Source organism: Leptonychotes weddellii, chromosome 15 (genome assembly GCF_054177405.1).
Source record: "Leptonychotes weddellii isolate Sample4059 chromosome 15, ASM5417740v2, whole genome shotgun sequence".
NCBI classification, from domain to species: Eukaryota; Metazoa; Chordata; class Mammalia; order Carnivora; family Phocidae; genus Leptonychotes; species Leptonychotes weddellii.
The window spans coordinates 37,294,750-37,314,092 of NC_138383.1; the positions used below are offsets into that span (position 1 = coordinate 37,294,750).

At 35.1% G+C, this 19,343-nt stretch overlaps 1 protein-coding gene across 3 annotated transcripts in view; it reads left to right on the forward strand.

The window, feature by feature from the left end:
- The window catches only part of TAOK1 (TAO kinase 1), a 147,198-nt gene that overhangs the window by 80,240 nt on the left and 47,615 nt on the right, over positions 1–19,343 (forward strand). For all 3 annotated transcript variants that reach the window (XM_081805515.1, XM_081805514.1, XM_081805516.1), the window contains 6 exons: positions 1,060–1,161; positions 2,391–2,436; positions 2,981–3,077; positions 4,701–4,814; positions 7,984–8,075; positions 17,509–17,602. In XM_081805515.1, coding sequence (XP_081661641.1) covers positions 1,060–1,161; positions 2,391–2,436; positions 2,981–3,077; positions 4,701–4,814; positions 7,984–8,075; positions 17,509–17,602 — 545 coding nt within the window. The remainder of the gene's footprint in view (positions 1–1,059; positions 1,162–2,390; positions 2,437–2,980; positions 3,078–4,700; positions 4,815–7,983; positions 8,076–17,508; positions 17,603–19,343) is intronic.

Consider the following 19,343-nt stretch of genomic DNA (forward strand, 5'->3'; position numbering starts at 1 on the left):
CTGACTTGTTAATTTTAGCCATTCTGACTGGTGTGAGGTGGTATCTCATTGAGGTTTTGATTTGGATTTCCCTGATGCTGAGCGATGTTGAGCACTTTTTCATGTGTCTGTTGGCCATTTGGATGTCTTCTTTGGAGAAATATCTGTTCATGTCTTCTGCCCATTTCTTGATTGGATTATTTGTTCTTTGGGTGTTGAGTTTGAGAAGTTCTTTATAGATTTTGGATACTAGCTCTTAATCTGATATGTCATTTGCAAATATCTTCTCCCATTCTGTAGGTTGTCTTTTGGTTTTGTTGACCATTTCCATTGCTGTCCAAAAGCTTTTTATCTTGATGAAGTCCCAATAGTTCATTTTTGCCTTTGTTTCCCCATGATTTTGGAGACATGTCTAGCAAGAAGTTGCTACGGCCAAGGTCAAAGAGGTTGCTGCCTGTGTTTTCTTCTAGAATTTTGATGGATTCCTGTCTCATGTTTAGGTCTTTCATCCATTTTGAGTAAAATCTTTAAAAAAAAAAGAGAGTGCTTGGGTGGCTCAGTCAGTTAACCATCTGCCTTTGTCTCAGGTTGTGATCCCAGCATCCTGGGATTGAGCCCCATGTCAGGTTTCCTGCTCAGCGAGGAGTTTGCTTTTCCTTCCCCCTGCTCTTGCTCTCTCTCTCTCTGTCTTCCTCTCAAATAAGTAAGTAAAATCTAAAAACAAAAAAAAAAGGGGAAGTTGAACTGATGAAGAAAAATCACGAAATATAGTATGTAGTTTTCATCAACATGCTTGGTGTGTGATTGTAAAATTTAATGAGATTCATCGATGATAAATTTTATCAAAGTAAAATTTGTTCTACCTTGAATAAAATAACTATAAATTATGAATTGAGTTTAACCTATACAAGTGTCATTTCTTTCAAATTTATTAGTTTGCTATTTAAATATTACAAATAAAGCAAAGTTGTATGTTCTCATTAACCCTGCTTAAGATAGTAATTACTTTTTTCTTATATAACTTTCTAAGGAAAAGCAACTGTTCATATTTCTTTCCTTTATTCCTTTTTTCCCCCACAGAAATGGCAGGATATTATTAAGGAAGTCAAGTTTCTACAAAGAATAAAACATCCCAACAGTATAGAATACAAAGGCTGCTATTTACGTGAGCACACAGCATGGGTAGGTGTTTGCCCTCTCCTTGCTATAATTTAGTTGGTATTGGTTTAGAATTAATTAATTCAAGAATGTCTCAAAGTGGTTGTGGAAAGCCATGCAAAAACACCTTGAAATGTTAGTTCATACTGAGAGAGGAAGAGCAGCTTTTCTTGGAACTCCTTGGCAATAAGAGATAATAAAACTTTTGCAAGTTTACTGCAGAGATTTGGCTGACCTTTATGTGCGTGGTAAAATGTTCTCTGACATTTTTTAGTTATCACCATTTTAAAATGGTTTATCAAGCATTGTACAATAATCCTATTATTTGAGGATAAAAATTAGCATATCTTTTTGACATAAATATATTGTAATGTACAAAGATTTTGGTAAAGTGTTGGTGAATTTTGGTGAAATATGAACTGATTCCTTGGCCGAATAATACTAATGGTAGAGAATTGAGACACTTTATTACAAGAAATGGAGATTAAGTTTTTCTTTTTACCATTGAGGTGACAAGGTAGTATTCCAGCAGTGGTATAGGCATAATAAATGTATCTTTAAAGAGTAAATTTTCTGGGTGCCTGGATGGCTCAGCAGTTAAGCGTCTGCCTTCCCCTCAGGTCAATTCCAGGGTCCTAGGATCGTGCTCTGCATCTGACTCCCTGCTCAGTGCAGAACCTGCTTCTCCCTCTCCTTCCCACTTGTGCTCTCTCTCTGGTCACTCTGTCTCTCTCTCTCTCTCTCAAATAAAATCTTAAAAAAAAAAAAATAAATTTTCTTTTAACAGAAATGATCCCCAAGGGTAATAATAGGGCCTACCTTATAAGGTGTTTATAAGGATTAAATTAGTTTATATATATAAAATATCTGGCGCACAGGAGATGCTCTGTGTTTGCTTTAAGGAAGCATTTAAACTATAACCTAACCGTTGTACATATAGATCCAGAGTACAGTTTTCCATTTGCTAACAGTTATAACAATGTAACTATGTTCCTTTATAGTTTTAGTTAGTAATTATAGATGAAATATACATCTTGTACAAGTGATTACATGTCAGCATAAAAGATTAATGTATCATTGGCTTAACTTTATCATTTAAGAAATTGCTAAATACATAAACATTTTTTAAGGTAAATGATGACTAGATTTATTTTACTTCAAACTATCATCTTGATCTCCTTGGTGAACTTATTTTATCTCAAATAGAATCTTTTTACTAATTTAATGCCTTTATAATTTTTCTTCCCATGTAGCTGGTAATGGAATATTGTTTAGGATCTGCTTCAGATTTACTGGAAGGTAGGTTTCCTTTAATTATTTAGGAAAAAAAGTATTAGCAAAAATATAATGAGAATTCTGTATGATTTTCTTAAATAATGTAAAAACTTTACAGATAGAGTAAAAACCTTCGCCTTTTCTAGATTCTCTTCATGGTATGCACTGTCCTGTAGTAGCATAAAATAGGTGAAATTTTTTATATTATGACTTACCAAGCATTTTTCTTTATCCTTTGTCATTTAGCTTAACCTATTCCTTCTGTTCAGAATGAAGATGTATGAGAATAAAGGGAGAACTTCTCTTTTGTTACTTTTGTTTTTATAATTAACTAATTGTTGAATTTTGTTAGCTTAGAGAAAAATTGGCTGTGAGCTATATACTTTAACAGCTAGGCACAACTGTAATTCCAGTTCTAAAGTTCAGTAGCCTTGTTTTATTGTTTTGGGGAGCAAGTCTTCTCACTAAATGTTTGTTTTTTTTAAATTGCCTCAAATATTAGGTGTTTATTTTTTTAAACAAAAATATTCTGTATAGTAATTATCTTCCAATAAATTCTTATTTTAAGTTCACAAAAAGCCATTACAAGAAGTGGAAATAGCAGCAATTACACATGGTGCTCTCCAGGGATTAGCCTACTTACATTCTCATACCATGATCCATAGGTAAGCATTTTGACAGTTATCATGTATTAACAGCAGGTGGCTTATTGGATTTATCAACCATGGAACTTACTAACCCTGAAAGTTTTGTTGGTTATAGCCATATAAAAGTATTTCAGAATCTTATAAACTCATTTTTTAGGTTGTCCTACAAACATGCCAGTACATTTGATCTCCTTTTAGGATCAGGTATTTTCTTCCGTAATGATAAAAGATTTAATTTAATTCAAAATTAAATAATTTTTCTTTTAGGATCAGTTTTATCTTTGTCTACACGTGCTGCTGGGTTTTCTGACATTTGTGCACTTTATAGATGTGTGGTAGGAATTTAATTGTAGAATCATTTAATTTGTAAGATGGAAAAGACATTCGGGATTATGTAGTCTTAACTTTTTTCATTTCACAGATAAAACGATGCCCCAGTTTATGACTAATTTTTCTGAAGTTTACAAAGCCATACTAGACTTGAACTAAGCTTAGGTCTTTTGTCTTTCCGGGAACTGATAATGCCAGTTTTGTTCCATTGATCCCATGACATGGACTTAACACTCTATGCTTTTGAGTATTAATCCTTGATGATCCCTAATAATGGATAGTAACATTAAGGTTAAACTATTTTATAATGCATTTTTAGCATTGATATAAGTTTTGACTATTTTAAAAGGAAACTAGCAGTGGACCAGGCAATTGATATTAAACTATATAGTAGAGTCATTGTGAGCTAAATGGCTTACCCTTTTTTTTTTTTTAAGATGAGGATAGTAAGGTCCAAGAGAAATCTACGTGCTAACAAATAAGTGAATGGAAGAGTTGGAATTAGACCCTAAGGTCTTACCAACCTCAAAGTACCTCTCCTCATTTAAAAAGGAAATGGAAAAAGATTTATTTAATATTATATCCATTACAATACTCTAGTTAGAATTGACAAGTGCTTGGAAATTTGGTTGGGTTTTTTTTGTTTGGTTGTTTTTTTTGTGTTTTTTTTTGGAAAGGTTAAATGTTATGGTGCCAATTGGACATACAATGCTATTATATAAATGTCCATAATATTCTTATTTTGCATGGATAATATGTTTGCTGATTTTAAAAAGTAAGCTTGAAAGTAAATTTGGATCATTAGATACTACATTATCCATGTGTTTCAGTTTTCATTTCATGTTTAATTAGGAGAACTATGCTAAGGTTTGGAAATGATAAGAATAACTTTTAAAAAAACAAATTTGGGGTATGAGATCTTTCGTTTTTAACTTTAAGTGGTATACTCAGAAATCTTAAAATTATGAAGGAATGGTCAGCTAATTAACTTCTATTTTTAAAACCATTATTTGTATCAATAAACAGGAACTCAAGTATAGACTATACTCGAATTACTTGATTTTCTGTCTTTTGTCTTTACTGCTATTTTGTCTTCTCTTTTAGAGAGGAAAATTATCACTGTATATTTATATCACTTCTGTATTTTTTACTTTTGGATCTTAATTCTCATTATCCTAATTTAGAAATTACCCTAGGACTTAATTATTTTGATTTCTCCTTCCCTGTTTTAAAATTTTTTATTTGATTTTTATCATTTTCAACACAATCTAATGAAGAAAAGAAATAATTTTCTGTGTTCCTTAAACCCAGAGATATCAAAGCAGGAAATATCCTTCTGACAGAACCAGGCCAGGTGAAACTTGCTGACTTTGGATCAGCTTCCATGGCATCTCCTGCCAATTCTTTTGTGGGAACGCCATATTGGTAAGAATAATCCTATTTGCTGTTGATCCTCATGTTTGAAATAGGAAATGTGTGATTATACTTTTTCAGATGCCTTATATTTTGCCTGGTAATATAATGCTATTTTGGACATTTTAACTTTAAGCATAGTTAGTTTCAAATACAGATTTGGAGTGCTGCCTTTACATCTCCTATTTTTTCATTTGTCTCCCGACATTTTCTTCTGTATTATAACCTGCATCATATTTTGGGTGTGGGAGTAAAAATATTCAGTGAAAATCCAAGTGGAGGAGAAAAATAGAAATGCTAAGTGGAAATTTGTGTGTTTTCTTTAGATTTATGTTTATTATATATCATTATCTTCAGACTAAGAATACCTGAAGACTGATAGCTGATTTGGAGTTTTTTGGTTTTATTTTTTATTATGGAGATTTCAGATATACATAAAAGTAGACAAAAGTATAATGAAGCCTCACATACCAGTCACCCAGCCCAATAACAATATCCCATGGCCAATCCTGCTGTATGTACTCATTTTTCTCTCCTCCCCGACCCCGCCATTATTATGAAGCAAATTCTAGGCATCCTCTGTTTTATCCATAAATAATTCAGTATTAATGTCAGCAAGTTTGAAGGGAATAATTGTCCAGCTCTTCAACTTCCATATGATGAGAGTAGTGTCTTAGTTCTACTACATCTTCTTTCCCACCTAACTTTCAAATCTCCCTCTCCTGCTTTATAAAAAATAGGACTCCTTACATCCTGAATATTACAATGATGCATTGGTGTTGGTTGTAAAAGCCTCAAAGCAATACCAGAAGAACAATTTGAGAATATATAGTAACTATCAGAAATATTGAAGAGTCAGGGCACAAACTCTTGGCAAGGCCTTGTGCCTTTTCAGTCATCTTCCTTCCCTTCCTTTTACTCCTTGCTTTTTCTCTCTCCTCAGTTATCTTTCCCCCAGTAAAATTCATAACTGAGATGGTTGTCATGGGGACACATTAACATGTTATTTGCATTGAAAATGAAGTCAGACTTTTTTGACAGAAAGTGATTCTTATTTGACTGATTGATATGACAGTGAAGACTGGCTTTGCTAATTGAGTTAGACAGCACTGTGTTGTTGTTTTTTAATAAATCAAATGAGCTAACTCTGCAGCTCTGTGTTTTAAATATCTTTAAATCACATACACAGTATAAAGTATATATATATATATATATATGCTGTGCATTATATCCTTTACAGCTATTAAGTTTATAAAATTTAGATAACTCAAAAATATACAAGGGGATAAATAATTTTCATAAATTCATTAGTGGCAAATGAATTTAAAAACTTGAAGAATTTCTACTCCTCCACTGCTCTAGATGACCAAAAATTTCTTATGTAGAACCCTACTTTAGGTAGACTCCCTTTCCCTTCTATTAAAAGGATTCTGGGGCGCCTGGGTGGCTCAGTTGGTTGAGCGACTGCCTTCGGCTCAGGTCATGATCCTGGAGTCCCTGGATCGAGTCCCGCATCGGGCTCCCTGCTCGGCAGGGAGTCTGTTTCTCCCTCTGACCCTCCCCCCTGTCATGTGCTCTCTCTCATTCTCTCTCTCTCAAATAAATAAATAAAATCTTTAAAAAAAAAAAAAGGATTCTGGGAGCAAATATTTCTTAATGTTTCTCCTATTTATAAATTAATGATGAATATTAGATATTTAAAAGGTCCTGAAAAGTTCTGCAATAAAAAACAAAATTACTTCTTTAATTCTTCCTAAATTAGTAATTTCCCAAACTTACTTCAACATCTTAAAGAACCTTGGGGGGCATCTGGGTCGCTTCATTGGTTAAGCATCCAGTTTTTTTAATTTTGGCTCAGGTCATGGTCTTAGGGTCATGGGATCGAGTCCCACATCAGGCTCCATGCCTAGCATAGCGCCTGCTTAAGATTCTTTCTCTCCTTCTCCCTCTGCCCCTCCCTCTATTAGAAAAAAAAATCTTGGAAACACTCTGGTATTGACAACTGAAAATTTACTTTATTTACATATTCATTAATTTGTATATGGTGTATTTGGAACGTAGGAGCTAGGTACATATTTAGATGTCTTTACACTTACGCTTACACACACACACACACACACACACACACACACACACACACTGGGGAATATGGTGACAATCCTACCTAAGTATCAGCAACTGTTCTAAATGTCTTACTATGCTTAACAACAAATACAAGTGAAGTATAAATTAAAGTACCATCAAAAATGTTAGACTCTAATTGAAGTATAAATTAAAGTACCATCAAAAATGTTAGACTCTAATTGAAAACATGAATTAATATTCCATTTTATAACCAAGACACCTGTAAGGTTGATAATTGCGTAATTGTCTTTGTTGTGAGCTGCCCTAGCCACTTTTATCATGGAACACTGTTACTATTTAAAAGGAAGAGTGACAAACTATGGCTATTCAGTGTTGGTTATTGTGGCAGCTCTTTTCTCAAATAAATGGAGTGAGCTTGTCACTTCAAGGAAAACAATTGACAGTATTCAGTGCTAATGATAACAATTCCATCTTTAAAGCATAATTCAGGCTTTTGTAGTAGGATCCTGAGGCCAAAATATTTAAGAATCACTAGCCTAAGGGGGAGTGCCTGGGTGCTTCAGTTGGTTAAGTGTCCGACTTTTGATTTCGGTTCAGGTCATGATCTCAGGGTCCTGAGATCGAGCCCCAAGTCAGGCTCCACACTGGGCCTGTAGCCTGCTTAGGATTCTCTCTCTCTCGCCCTCTGCCCCTTCCCTACTCTCTCTCTCTTAAAAAACAACAACAACAAACAAAAAACTATAAAAAAATAACAAGAAAAACCCCACTGAGTTAAAACAAACAAACAAAAAAGAATCACTAGCCTAAGGGTTATACAATATTAGAATATGCAACCCTGCTCTGGGGCATCCTTTCTTTAGGATGCTGTTATATGATCATGACAGATGGTGAGAATGAGTCTCACAGTATATATGCAATGGTAAGTATTTACCTGATAACCTGTAGTGCATTTATTTCTCATTATAAAAATTCTTATCTAGACATGATGTCTAGAATTCACACAGTTGTTCTCTATGTAGATGGTCATTACATTTTTAAAGAGTAGTATACTTTTTTTTTTTTTTTTTTTTACTTTAAATGACATTTTATGTTTTAGGATGGCCCCAGAAGTAATTTTAGCCATGGATGAAGGACAGTATGATGGCAAAGTAGATGTATGGTCTCTTGGAATAACATGTATTGAACTAGGTAAGCATTGTTCTTTATTACTATATAGTAAATTGTGATCAGTGTTTTACCTCATTTTCTGTACCAAATCATAGCTTTTTATTTTTTATGTCAGTTACTAAAGGGAACAATAAATCTATTAAAGTTTTCACTTTGGTTATCTGGTACTTTTTATATATATATTAGGTGAGATGTATGATATTTGCTGTGTTAAATTAGGTCTAGAATAATTTTCCACTGTGGTATTAAGTTTGAGGTATTTATGTCTAATATTTAATGGCTATTTGTTAAACATCTAAAATATGTCTGTGATTACTAGATTTACCATCTGTAGAAAGTCTCTACAGCATTGAGGAACTACTTACTTCTACGTAGGATACTTACTACTTTGAATTAGGTATGAGAATTAGACATCAGGCTGCATGCCATACTGTAACAATTTGATTTTAGGCACACATTTTATTCTGTTGACCATAAAGGGAACTATGCTTAAGTCAGTGGACCATCATAACTTTACTAACATTCCCAGTTTAAGTGAGCCAGGTAGATAATTGAATTGTCACTATAATTAAAGATGTTGTCCATCTTCTTGCTCTTGATTCTCCAAGCTTACCCCTTCCGGTCCTATATCCTTTTCCTTTTTTTTCTTCTTATAAAAATATTCCAGGGGTGGGGCGCCTGGGTGGCTCAGTCGGTTAAGCGTCTGCCTTTGGCTCAGGTCATGATCCCAGGGTCCTGGGATCGAGCCCCGCACCGGGTTCCCTCCTCCGCGGGAAGCCTGCTTCTCCCTCTCCCACTCCCCCTGCTTGTGTTCCCTCTCTCGCTGTCTCTCTCTGTCAAATAAATAAATAAAATCTTAAAAAAAAAAAAAAATTCCAGGGGTGCCTGGCTGGCTCAGTCAATAGAGCATGCAACTCTTTAAGTTTGAGCCCCATGATGGGTGTAGAGATTAATTACAAATAAAATCTTAAAAAAAAAAAAAAAGGATATTCCTTTAAACTTTATTTAAAAGTGGGAAATATTGGGAATATTTAATCGAACCATTCTAGGAGTAACCACAGATCGAAAATAACACATTAAAAATAGAATCCATGTGAGGGCGCCTGGGTGGCTCAGTTGGTTGAGTGTCCAACTCTTTTTTTTTTTTTTTTTTTTAAAGATTTTATTTATCTATTTGAGAGAGAGAGAATGAGAGACAGAGAGCATGAGAGGGAGGAGGGTCAGAGGGAGAAGCAGACTCCCTGCCGAGCAGGGAGCCCGATGCGGGACTCGATCCCGGGACTCCAGGATCATGACCTGAGCCGAAGGCAGTTGCTTAACCAACTGAGCCACCCAGGCGCCCCGAGTGTCCAACTCTTGATTTCGGCTCAGGTCATGATCTCTAGGCTGTGGGATCGAGTCCTGCCTCGGGCTCCAAGCTCAGTGTGGAGTCTGCTTGTCCTTCTCCCTCTGCTCCTCCTCCTGCTTGTGCAGGCATACACTCTCTCTCTCTCAAATAAATAAATAAAATCTTAAAGAAATAGTAAAATCCATGTGTAATTTGGTTAAATGATTTTCAAATTGAGTTAATCAGTTTAGTAAAATAAGTAGGGAAATTGAGGTAAAATAAAATCAAAGGCTTATCCTTATATAGTAGATTAAAATCATAATTTCCATTATAAACCAGGCTCTTTCTCTCTTACAGTCTAATATTTTTCCAAAATTATATAATCTTTAGATATTTTTGCTTTTATTGTAATTACTATTATTAACTATTCCCTTCAAGCTCTATATTATTTATTTATTTTACTTTAAAATATGACAGCATCAGTGAACAGAGATTTGGAGATTATCATCCTGTCATTCTCCTCAGATCTCTTGGTCTCTCTTTGAGGTTTGCAGAATGTTTTTTCCATTTGAAAGTGTTTGAACCTCAATTCTTTTAACCTCAATTCTTCCTACAGGTAGATCCTAATTAGTTTTTTAAGAAACCTGGGTATGGGGGCGCCTGGGTGGCTCAGTCCAGTAAGCGGCTGCCTTTGGCTCGGGTCATGATCCTAGGGTCCTGGGATCGAGTCCCACGTCCGGCTCCCTGCTCAGCAGAGAGCCTGCTTCTCCCTCTCCCTCTGCCTGCCACTCTGCCTACTTATGCTGTCTATCTATCTGTCAAATAAATAAATAAAAATCTTTAAAAAAAAAAAAAAGAAACCTGGGTATAAATGTAGAGAAGCTGGTTAAATATACTCTGCCTATGAGGTATTTTTACATACTTGTGCTGGTTGATACATACATGTGCCCCTTGGTGATAGTGAAATTGCCTTAATGGTGCTGTTAGATATTATTGATATATGTTAATATTTATTTGATTAGAAAGTATTCATTGACCAGTTGTAGTGCTTAGCAAGAAATCTGTCTAAACTCCAGTTTCTGTGAAATGGCTTATTTTTCCAGACTTTCTAGCTTCTTCTTTTTTATTTATTTTATTTTTTTAATTTAATTTTTAAAAAATTTTTTATTGTTATGTTAATCACCATACATTACATAATTAGTTTTTGATGTAGTGTTCCATGATTCATTGTGCACAACACCCAGTGCTCCATGTAGAACGTGCCTTCTTCAATACCCATCACCAGGCTAACCCATCCTCCCACCCCTCTTTTTTATTTTTTTTTTAAGATTTATTTATTTAAGAGAAAGAGAGAGCACAAGAGGGAGGGGCAGAGGGAGAGGCTGAGCATGGAGCCTGACTTGGGGATCGATTTCATGATCCTGAAAGCACAACCTGAGCCGAAACCAAGAGTCAGAGGCTTAACCAACTATACCACCCAGGAACCCCTCTAGCTTCTTTTTATTATAGCTAATAAAATATTATTCCTTCACAATGAGAGTCTTTACACTTAAAATAAAACAATCTCAGAAGATGAAACTGCCTTTAGATAATTTTAAATGAGTGAGACATTTAAAGAAATTCTTAGAGTTTTAGGCATACTTTTGGCATCTTCAGTTTTTATAATCTTTCATAATCACTTTTTTAAATTTTACTTACAGATGTTTTGAATTATGAAGTGCTAAGTTAGTAACTACATTTTAAGCCTGCTTCTGGTTCCAGAGGAAAGGTGTACAGTAGCACAGGCCAGTAAAGTTTTCTGCAGTGATAGAAGTGTTCTGTATCTGCATGGCTTTTGAGCACTTGAAATGTGGCTGTTGCAATTGAGTAAATGAACATTGAATTTTACACCATTTAAATAAATTTACATTTAAATAGTCACATGTGGCTAGTGGCTACCCTGTTGGACAGTACAGATCAAGAGACATGATTTTCAATGCAAATTAGATTTGCAGTCTTCAGAAATATATGTTATATGCTTTTTTTTTTTTTTAAAGATTTTATTTATTTATTTGACAGAGACAAAGCGAGAGAGGGAACACAAGCAGGGGGAGTGGCAGAGGGAGAAGCAGGCTTCCCGCCGAGCAGGGAGCCTGATGCAGGGCTCGATCCCCAGGACCCTGGGATCATGACCTGAGCCGAAGGCAGGTGCTTAATGACTGAGCCACCCAGGCGCCCCTGTTATATGCTTTTGAACTTTAAAATAGTTAAGATAAATAAAATCTTTAAAAATAAATTAAATAGTTAAGGATAATGAGTTAAAGCAAACTATGTTCTTATAGTGCAGGTAGGAGAACAAATGTAAGTCAATTGTACTGACCCTGGTTTTGATAAATATAGTTATTAATAAATACTTTCATACTTTGTTATCATAAAGATTGAAGTAACTTGGTTATGTCTTATGACCAAGAATCTTAAAGTAGAGGATTTTTCATAAGTGAGTTCATATGCTTTTGTACAATTAATCTTATGAAAAAGTTCCCTAGTTTGTTGTTTTTCAGGCTTTGTGCCTGATTGTACAATTGTGTCTATAAAAGTAAAATTTACCATTTTTTTTCTGATTATTAAGTATATGTTGAGGACATCAAATTTCAGAAAAAATAGCAGCAATAAGAAAATAAATCAAAATAACTACAGTAATTTGTTAATGCATATGCAAGATAAAAAGATGTCAGTTGTGGCATTAGAAACATAAAACATGGAGTCTGGAGGGTAAAAATGTAGAACTTTAGAATGTGTTCATACTTAAGTTGTTACCAACTTAAAGTAGACTACTATAAATATAAGTTTTATGTAAGCTTCATGGTAACTACAAAGCAAAAACCTATAGTAGATACACAAAAGATCAAAAGAAAGGAATCTAAGCATACTAATACAAAAAAATCATCCAATCACAAAAGAAGAGGAAAGGAACAAAGGAACTACAAACAATCAGAAAACAATTAACAAAATGGCAATAAGTACATACCTATCAATAATTAATTATAAATGGACTAAATTCTCCAGTCATAGGGTAGATGAACAGGACCCATCTATGTAATGCCTACGAGAGACTCATTTCAGATGTTAAGGATACACACAGACTAAAAATGAAGGGGGATGATAAAGATATTCCATGTAAATGGAAACCGAAAGAAGGTGCGGTAGCTATATTTAACATCAGACAAAATAGACTTTAAAACAAAGACTGTATGGACGCCTAGCTGGCTCAGTTGGTAGAGCATGTGACTCTTAATCTCAGGGTCATGAGTTCAAGCCCCATGTCGGGTGTGGAGCCTACTAAAAATTAAAAAAGTAAAGGAGCACCTGGGTGGCACAGTTGGTTAAGCCTCTGACTCTTTTAGCTCAGGTTATGTTCTCAGGATTGTGAGATCGAGCCCCACATCAGGCTCCATGCTCACTCGAGTCTGCTTAAGTTTCTCTCTCCCTCTCCCTCTACTCCCCTCCTCTCCCCACCCTGTGCTTATGTACACTCTCTCTCAAATATATAAATAAATAAATCTTTTTTTAAAAAGTTAAAAAAAGGGGCGCCTGGGTGGCTCAGTTGGTTGAGCGACTGCCTTCGGCTCAGGTCATGATCCTGGAGTCCCGGGATCGAGTCCCGCATCGGGCTCCCTGCTCGGCAGGGAGTCTGCTTCTCCCTCTGACCCTCCTCCCTCTCATGCTCTCTGTATCTCATTCTCTCTGTCTCAAATAAATAAATAAAATCTTTAAAAAAAATAAAAATAAAAAAATAAAAAAAAATAAAAAGTTAAAAAAAAATAAAACGACGACTGTGGTAAGAGACAAAGAAGGGTATTACATAATGGTGTAGAGGTCAATCCAGCAACAAGATATAATATTTGTAAATATTTATGCACCCAACACAGGAGCACCTAAATATGTAAAGCAGTTTTGACACACCTAAATGGAAAAATAGCAATACAATACTAGTAGAGGACTGTAATACCCCACTTTTATCAATGGGTAGAGCATCCAGACGAAAAATCAATATGGAAACATTGGCCTTAACATGTTGAAACAGATGGACTTAACAGACATATCTATACAGAACATTTCATCCAAAAGCAACACAATGCATATTTTTCTCAAGTATACATGGAGCATTCTCCAAGATAGATCATATGTTAGACCACAAAGTAAGTCTTAATAAATTTAAGAACATTGGAATCAATTAAGCATCTTTTCTGACAAAATGGTTTGAAACTTAAAACCAATTATAAGAATAAAACCAGAAAATCCACAAACATGAGGATTAAACAACATGCTACTGAAACAACCAGTGGGTCAAAGAAGAAATCAAAAGAGAAATAAAGATACATGAGATAAATGAAAATGGAAATACAACATACTAAAATGTATGGGAGTCAGCAAAAGCGGTTCTAAGAGGGCATTTCATAGGGATAAATGCTTACATTGAGAAACAGGAAAGATCTTAAATAACCTAACTTTGTACTTCAAGGAACTAGAAAAAGAACAACTAAGCCTAAAGTTAATAAAAGGAAGGAAATAACGAAGATCAGAGCAGAAATAAATGAGAGACTAAAAAGCCAATAGGGGCACCTGGGTGGCTCAGTCGGTTAAGCGTCTGCCTTCGGCTCAGGTCATGATCCCGGGGTCCTGGGATCGAGCCCCGCATCGGGCTCCCTGCTCTGCGGGAAGCCTGCTTCTCCCTCTCCCACTCCCCCTGCTTGTGTTCCCTCTCTCGCTGTGTCTCTCTCTGTCAAATAAATAAATAAAATCTTTAAAAAATAAATAAATAAATAAATAAAAATAAAAAGCCAATAGAAAAGATCAATGAAACTAAAAGCTAGTTTTTTGAAAAGATAAATAAAACAGACAAACCTTTGTCTATATTTACCATGAAAAGAAGAGGACTCAAATGAATTCAGAAATGAAAGAGGAGATGTTACAACTGATACCACAGAAATACAAATTATCACAAGAGACTACTATGAACAATTAGATGCCAACAAATTAGACAACCCTAGAAGAAATGGATACATTCCTAGAAACATACAACCTACCAAGACTGGATCATGAAGAAATAGAAAATCTGAACACACTGATTACTAGTAAGAAGATCAAATTAGTAATCAAAAACATTCCAACAAACAGAAGTTCAGGACCACATCATTTCACTGGTGAATTCTAACATATAAAGAAGAATTAATACCAATCCTTGTCAAACTCTTCCAAAAAAGTAGAAGAGGTGGGAATACTTCCAAACTCATTTTATGAGGCCAGCATTACCCTGATACCAAAAGGTCACTTTTGAAAAAGAAAAGGACACTAAAAGAAAATTACAGGCCAATATCCTTGATCAACGTCGATCCAGAAAACCCTCAACAGAGTATTAGCACACCAAATTCAACAATACAGTCGACTGACCCTTGAACAACATGGGAGTTAGGGGCAATGACCCCCTCATGAGCCATGGAGGTGGTTCAGCATGGGGTGTCAGAGCCCAAGTAGGGTGAAGAGGTGACAGTAGAAGAAACTTCTATCATATAGGGTCAGAGTCTAAGGAGGACATCTATATTTGGGGGTGGCCTGATACAGTGTTTGTCCCTGATCAAAAGGAAGAGAGCTTCCCTCATAAAGACTGATGAGGGCCACGCTGCAGAGAAGGGACCCAGGTTAGGTTGGGTTTTAGAAACTGAGTGGATAAAAAAATGTTCACACTGTAGAGTAACTGGGAATGGGGTTTCAAAACTTGAGCAAGGAAAAACAGCAACAACAAACTTGAGCAAGAAAAGGGGGCATCTGCTCAAGAGAGAATGTGGTAGTTTAAAAAAACAAAAACAAAAAACACCAAAAAGAATGTGGTAGCAAAGATGGGAGACTGTTTACATACAGGGAGAATTTATCAAATAAGAAAATATTAATTAAGGATAATAAGAGCAAGGTTCCTCATTGTCAGAAGGGTGTGACAAATAATGGAAAGAGATAAAGCTAGAACTCCATTGTTTTCATAAACAAATATGTTTAATGTGCATGTATGTATATAAATATATTGTGTATATTAGTGTTTCCTAGTTCTGTCCACTGAAAGGATCTAAGAACAGTGACACCTCAGTAGCAGTGAGCACCCCTGTTGCCACAGGTCCTTGGAGAAATGGTGGAAACCTTAGTCTGGAGTGTGGAAAGTACAAGATGAGCCTGGAAAACCTTAGTGTGCCAGAAAGCAAGGAGGTGATTAAGAAATGATAGGGCCATGTCAAAAAGAAGCCAGTAAAATGGTTCTCACTGCTCAAACATGAGGCATTTTGAACATCAAAATAAAGGATAGTAGCAGATTATAAAAATAGAAATTTACAAGTCCATACAATAAATAAATAGGAAAATTAAAATTTTACGGAAAAACAGGATGTTTGTATAGATTCAAAGTACCTTCTCAAAAAATACTTATTAATTACAAAGGAAACAAACTTACCATGAAGAAGTCTGACAGACACAGCTTTAGTCGATACAATGTGAACACCATCAATAATGGAAGCATTCAGAATCATGCATCATCTCATAGAATAAAGTGAGAAAAATATAACACTTCTGTGATGCTCCTGCCAAAGATGTATAACCCAAATGTAATCATAGGACAAACCCAAATTGAGGGACATTCAAGAGTCTTATATACTTCAAAATGACTTCAGCAGTTACCTTAAGAGACTAGAAAAAGAGGAGCAAAGGGCAGTTGGCTTAGTCAGTAGGGCATACAACTTTAGATCTTGGGGTTGTGATTGGCTCAAGACCCACATCAGACATGGAGTCTACTTAAAAAAAAAAAAGAAAAAGCAAATTCAACCCAATGAGACCCAAATTCAACCCAAAATATTAGAACAACGAGAATTTAAAAAAATCAAAGCAGGTGGGGCGCCTGGGTGGCTCAGTCGGTTAAGCGTCTGCCTTCCACTCAGTTCATGATCCTAGAGTCCTGGGATTAAGCAGCTATGTTTGACTCCCTGCTCAGTGGAAAGCCTGCTTCTCCCTCTGCCCCTCCCCCACCCCCACCCCCGCTCTCAAATAAATAAATACTTTAAAAAATCAAAGCAGGAATCAGTTAAATAAAAAACAGAAGAACAATAGAGAAAACCAGTGAAACAAAATAGTTTTCTGAGGTGCGCTTGGGTGGCTTGGTCAGTTAAGCTTGGGACTTTTGATTTCGGCTCAGGTTATGATCTCAAAAGTCCTGAGATCAAGCCCAGCACTGGCTCAGTGCTCAGCAGGTAGTCTGATTGAGATTCTCTCTCTCCCAGCCCCTTTGCCCCTCCCCTTCCCCCGTGAGCACCCTCTCTTTCTCTCTCTCACTAAAATAAATCTTTAAAAAAAAAAACTAGTTCTCTGAGAAAATTAGTAAAATTGATAAACTTCTAGCCACATTGATCAGGAAAAAAAGAAGACACAAATGACCAGTATCAGGAATGGGAAGTGACATCACTACACATTTTACAGGTATTAAAAGGATTATAGGGAAATATTATGAACAATTTTATGTTAATTTAGTAATTTAGATAAGGTGCACACTTTCCTTGATGCAAATGATCAAGGCTTGCTGTTGCTACAAAGGATACATTGGAACATTTGATTGAAATTTGAATAGGGTTGAGGATTAGATGATAACTCATGTATCAGTATTAATGGCCTGATTTCTTTAGTGGAAGGTTCTTATTTATGGGAAATATACACTAAAGTATTTAGGGATGGTAGGGCATTAGGCCAGCAACTTAGTATAAATTGACTCACTTGAAAAAGTTCTTTGAGCTCTGTATGCAATTTTTTTTGCTAAGTTTGAGACTGTTTCCAAAAAGAAAAAACATTATTAAAATTTTTTTTAATTTAATTTAAGTTTTGTGAGAGAGAGAGAGGGAGAGGGAGAAAAAGAATCTTTACCAGGCTCCACACCCAGTACAGAGCCTGGCTGGGGCTCAGTCTCCCAACCCTGAGATCATGACCTGAGCTGAAATCAAGAGTTGGGCGCTTAACTGACTGAGCCATCCAGGTACCCCCCTACCAAATTTTTTAAACAATGTTTGCATGCACTTATATAACAGGCACATATTTTAACAGGAAAGTTTCTTTCTTTTACAGCGGAAAGGAAGCCTCCTTTATTTAATATGAATGCAATGAGTGCCTTATATCACATAGCCCAAAATGAATCCCCTACACTACAGTCTAATGAATGGTGAGTATTGCTGAGACATGTATTAAACAACATTGTATAAATTAAAAACTTTTTTATAATGTTATCAAAATGATTTTATTTCAATTAGGTAAAGTAAGTGTATTACCTGAAGAGATATTAAGTTGGTTTATCTTACCCTTATATCATGTTTATCTTCTATTAACATCTGTTTTTCATAACATATATGTAATTCAGTTCAGAAATAAAGGATAGATGATGCCACATGGAAGCAAACAGTAATGCTTTTTACAAAAATTTATATTTTATTTTTTCTTTGAATTTTAGGAACACCTATTAACGCTGATTATATAATAAATAATATATATAATATAATAGCATAATTTAAACATTAATATTTTATAACTAAAATACATAGATTGCCACAATCTATAGTGATATTTTATTGGGGGATGGTTTATAATTTATCAAGTATAAAACATAGGTCAGATGATTTATCAGAATTATCAGGTAATTCATAACTTTGGGATTGTTCTAATTGTTATTATGATATTTATATTCAGAATACTCTGTTACTCCATCTCCTGGTATTTCCTTGATTTGATAAAATTAAATTCATTTATGTAAAGAAGTTTATGTAGAACAGATTGACAGTTTAGAAAACTAGGGTTTTTATCAGTGATAGAAAATTTGGGGGCACTGGGTGGCTCAGATGGTTAAGTGTCTGCCTTCTGCTCAGGTCATGATCTCAGGGTCCTGGGATCCTCTCCCTCTACTGCTCCCCCTGCTTGTACTCTCTCACTCTCTCTGTCAAATAAATAAATGAAATCATTTAAAAAAAAAAAAAAAGAAAGAAAATTTTAGTGTATGTATCTAAGTGTATTCAAGTGTGTCTAACATTTGAAAAATTCTAGGGGGATATCAAGGATACTAAATAAGTATTTTTAAATTGACAAGTAGATGCATAACTTAATGAGACTTAATTTTTTAAAGATTACATATTTAAGGCACATTCATAGATCTTTGCTACCTGTTTAGAGATACTTAGAAGGAATCTTTTGGTGGAGTTTAGCATTATGGTACATATCAGTAATAAATATATTGAACACAGACTGTCTTTACACTGTTTGATATTTGGGGATTCAAAAAAGAATTCTTGCCTACAAGGAACTTAAAATCTAGTGTGAATATGAAAGACAAACATTGATGGAGTAATTATTACTTACTACCTTCCTCACTGAACTCTCATCAATAACACTGTATAAAATAATATGTTGCAGACTTCTGATGTTTTAAAAGTATCCTAATTGATTTTCTGGGTTTAATGGACGTTTTATCCTTTTGTTTAGAAGTACGTAGGTATAAAACTGCTCCCTCCAAAGCAAATAGATTGATGTTCTAAAAATGCTATATAGAAGATGACCCAACAGGCAAACAAGAAAGAGAGATGGCAGGGCACCTGGGTGGCTCAGTCGTTAAGCGTCTGCCTTCAGCTCAGGTCATGATCCCAGGGTCCTGGGATCGGGCTCCCTGCTCAGCGGGAAGCCTGCTTCTCCCTCTCCCACTCACCCTGCTTGTGTTCCCTCTCTCTCTGTCAAATAAATAAATAAATAAATATCTTTTAAAAAGAAAAAAAAAGGAAATGGCTTAGAGAAAAGAAAAATTTGAAAAGAATGTTATCTTAAATTTGAAAACAAACAAGAAAAAATCGGCTTCCTTAATTTTTGCCTCAATATAGAACAAGTTATGATATTTATTTATTTATTTATTTATTTATTTATTT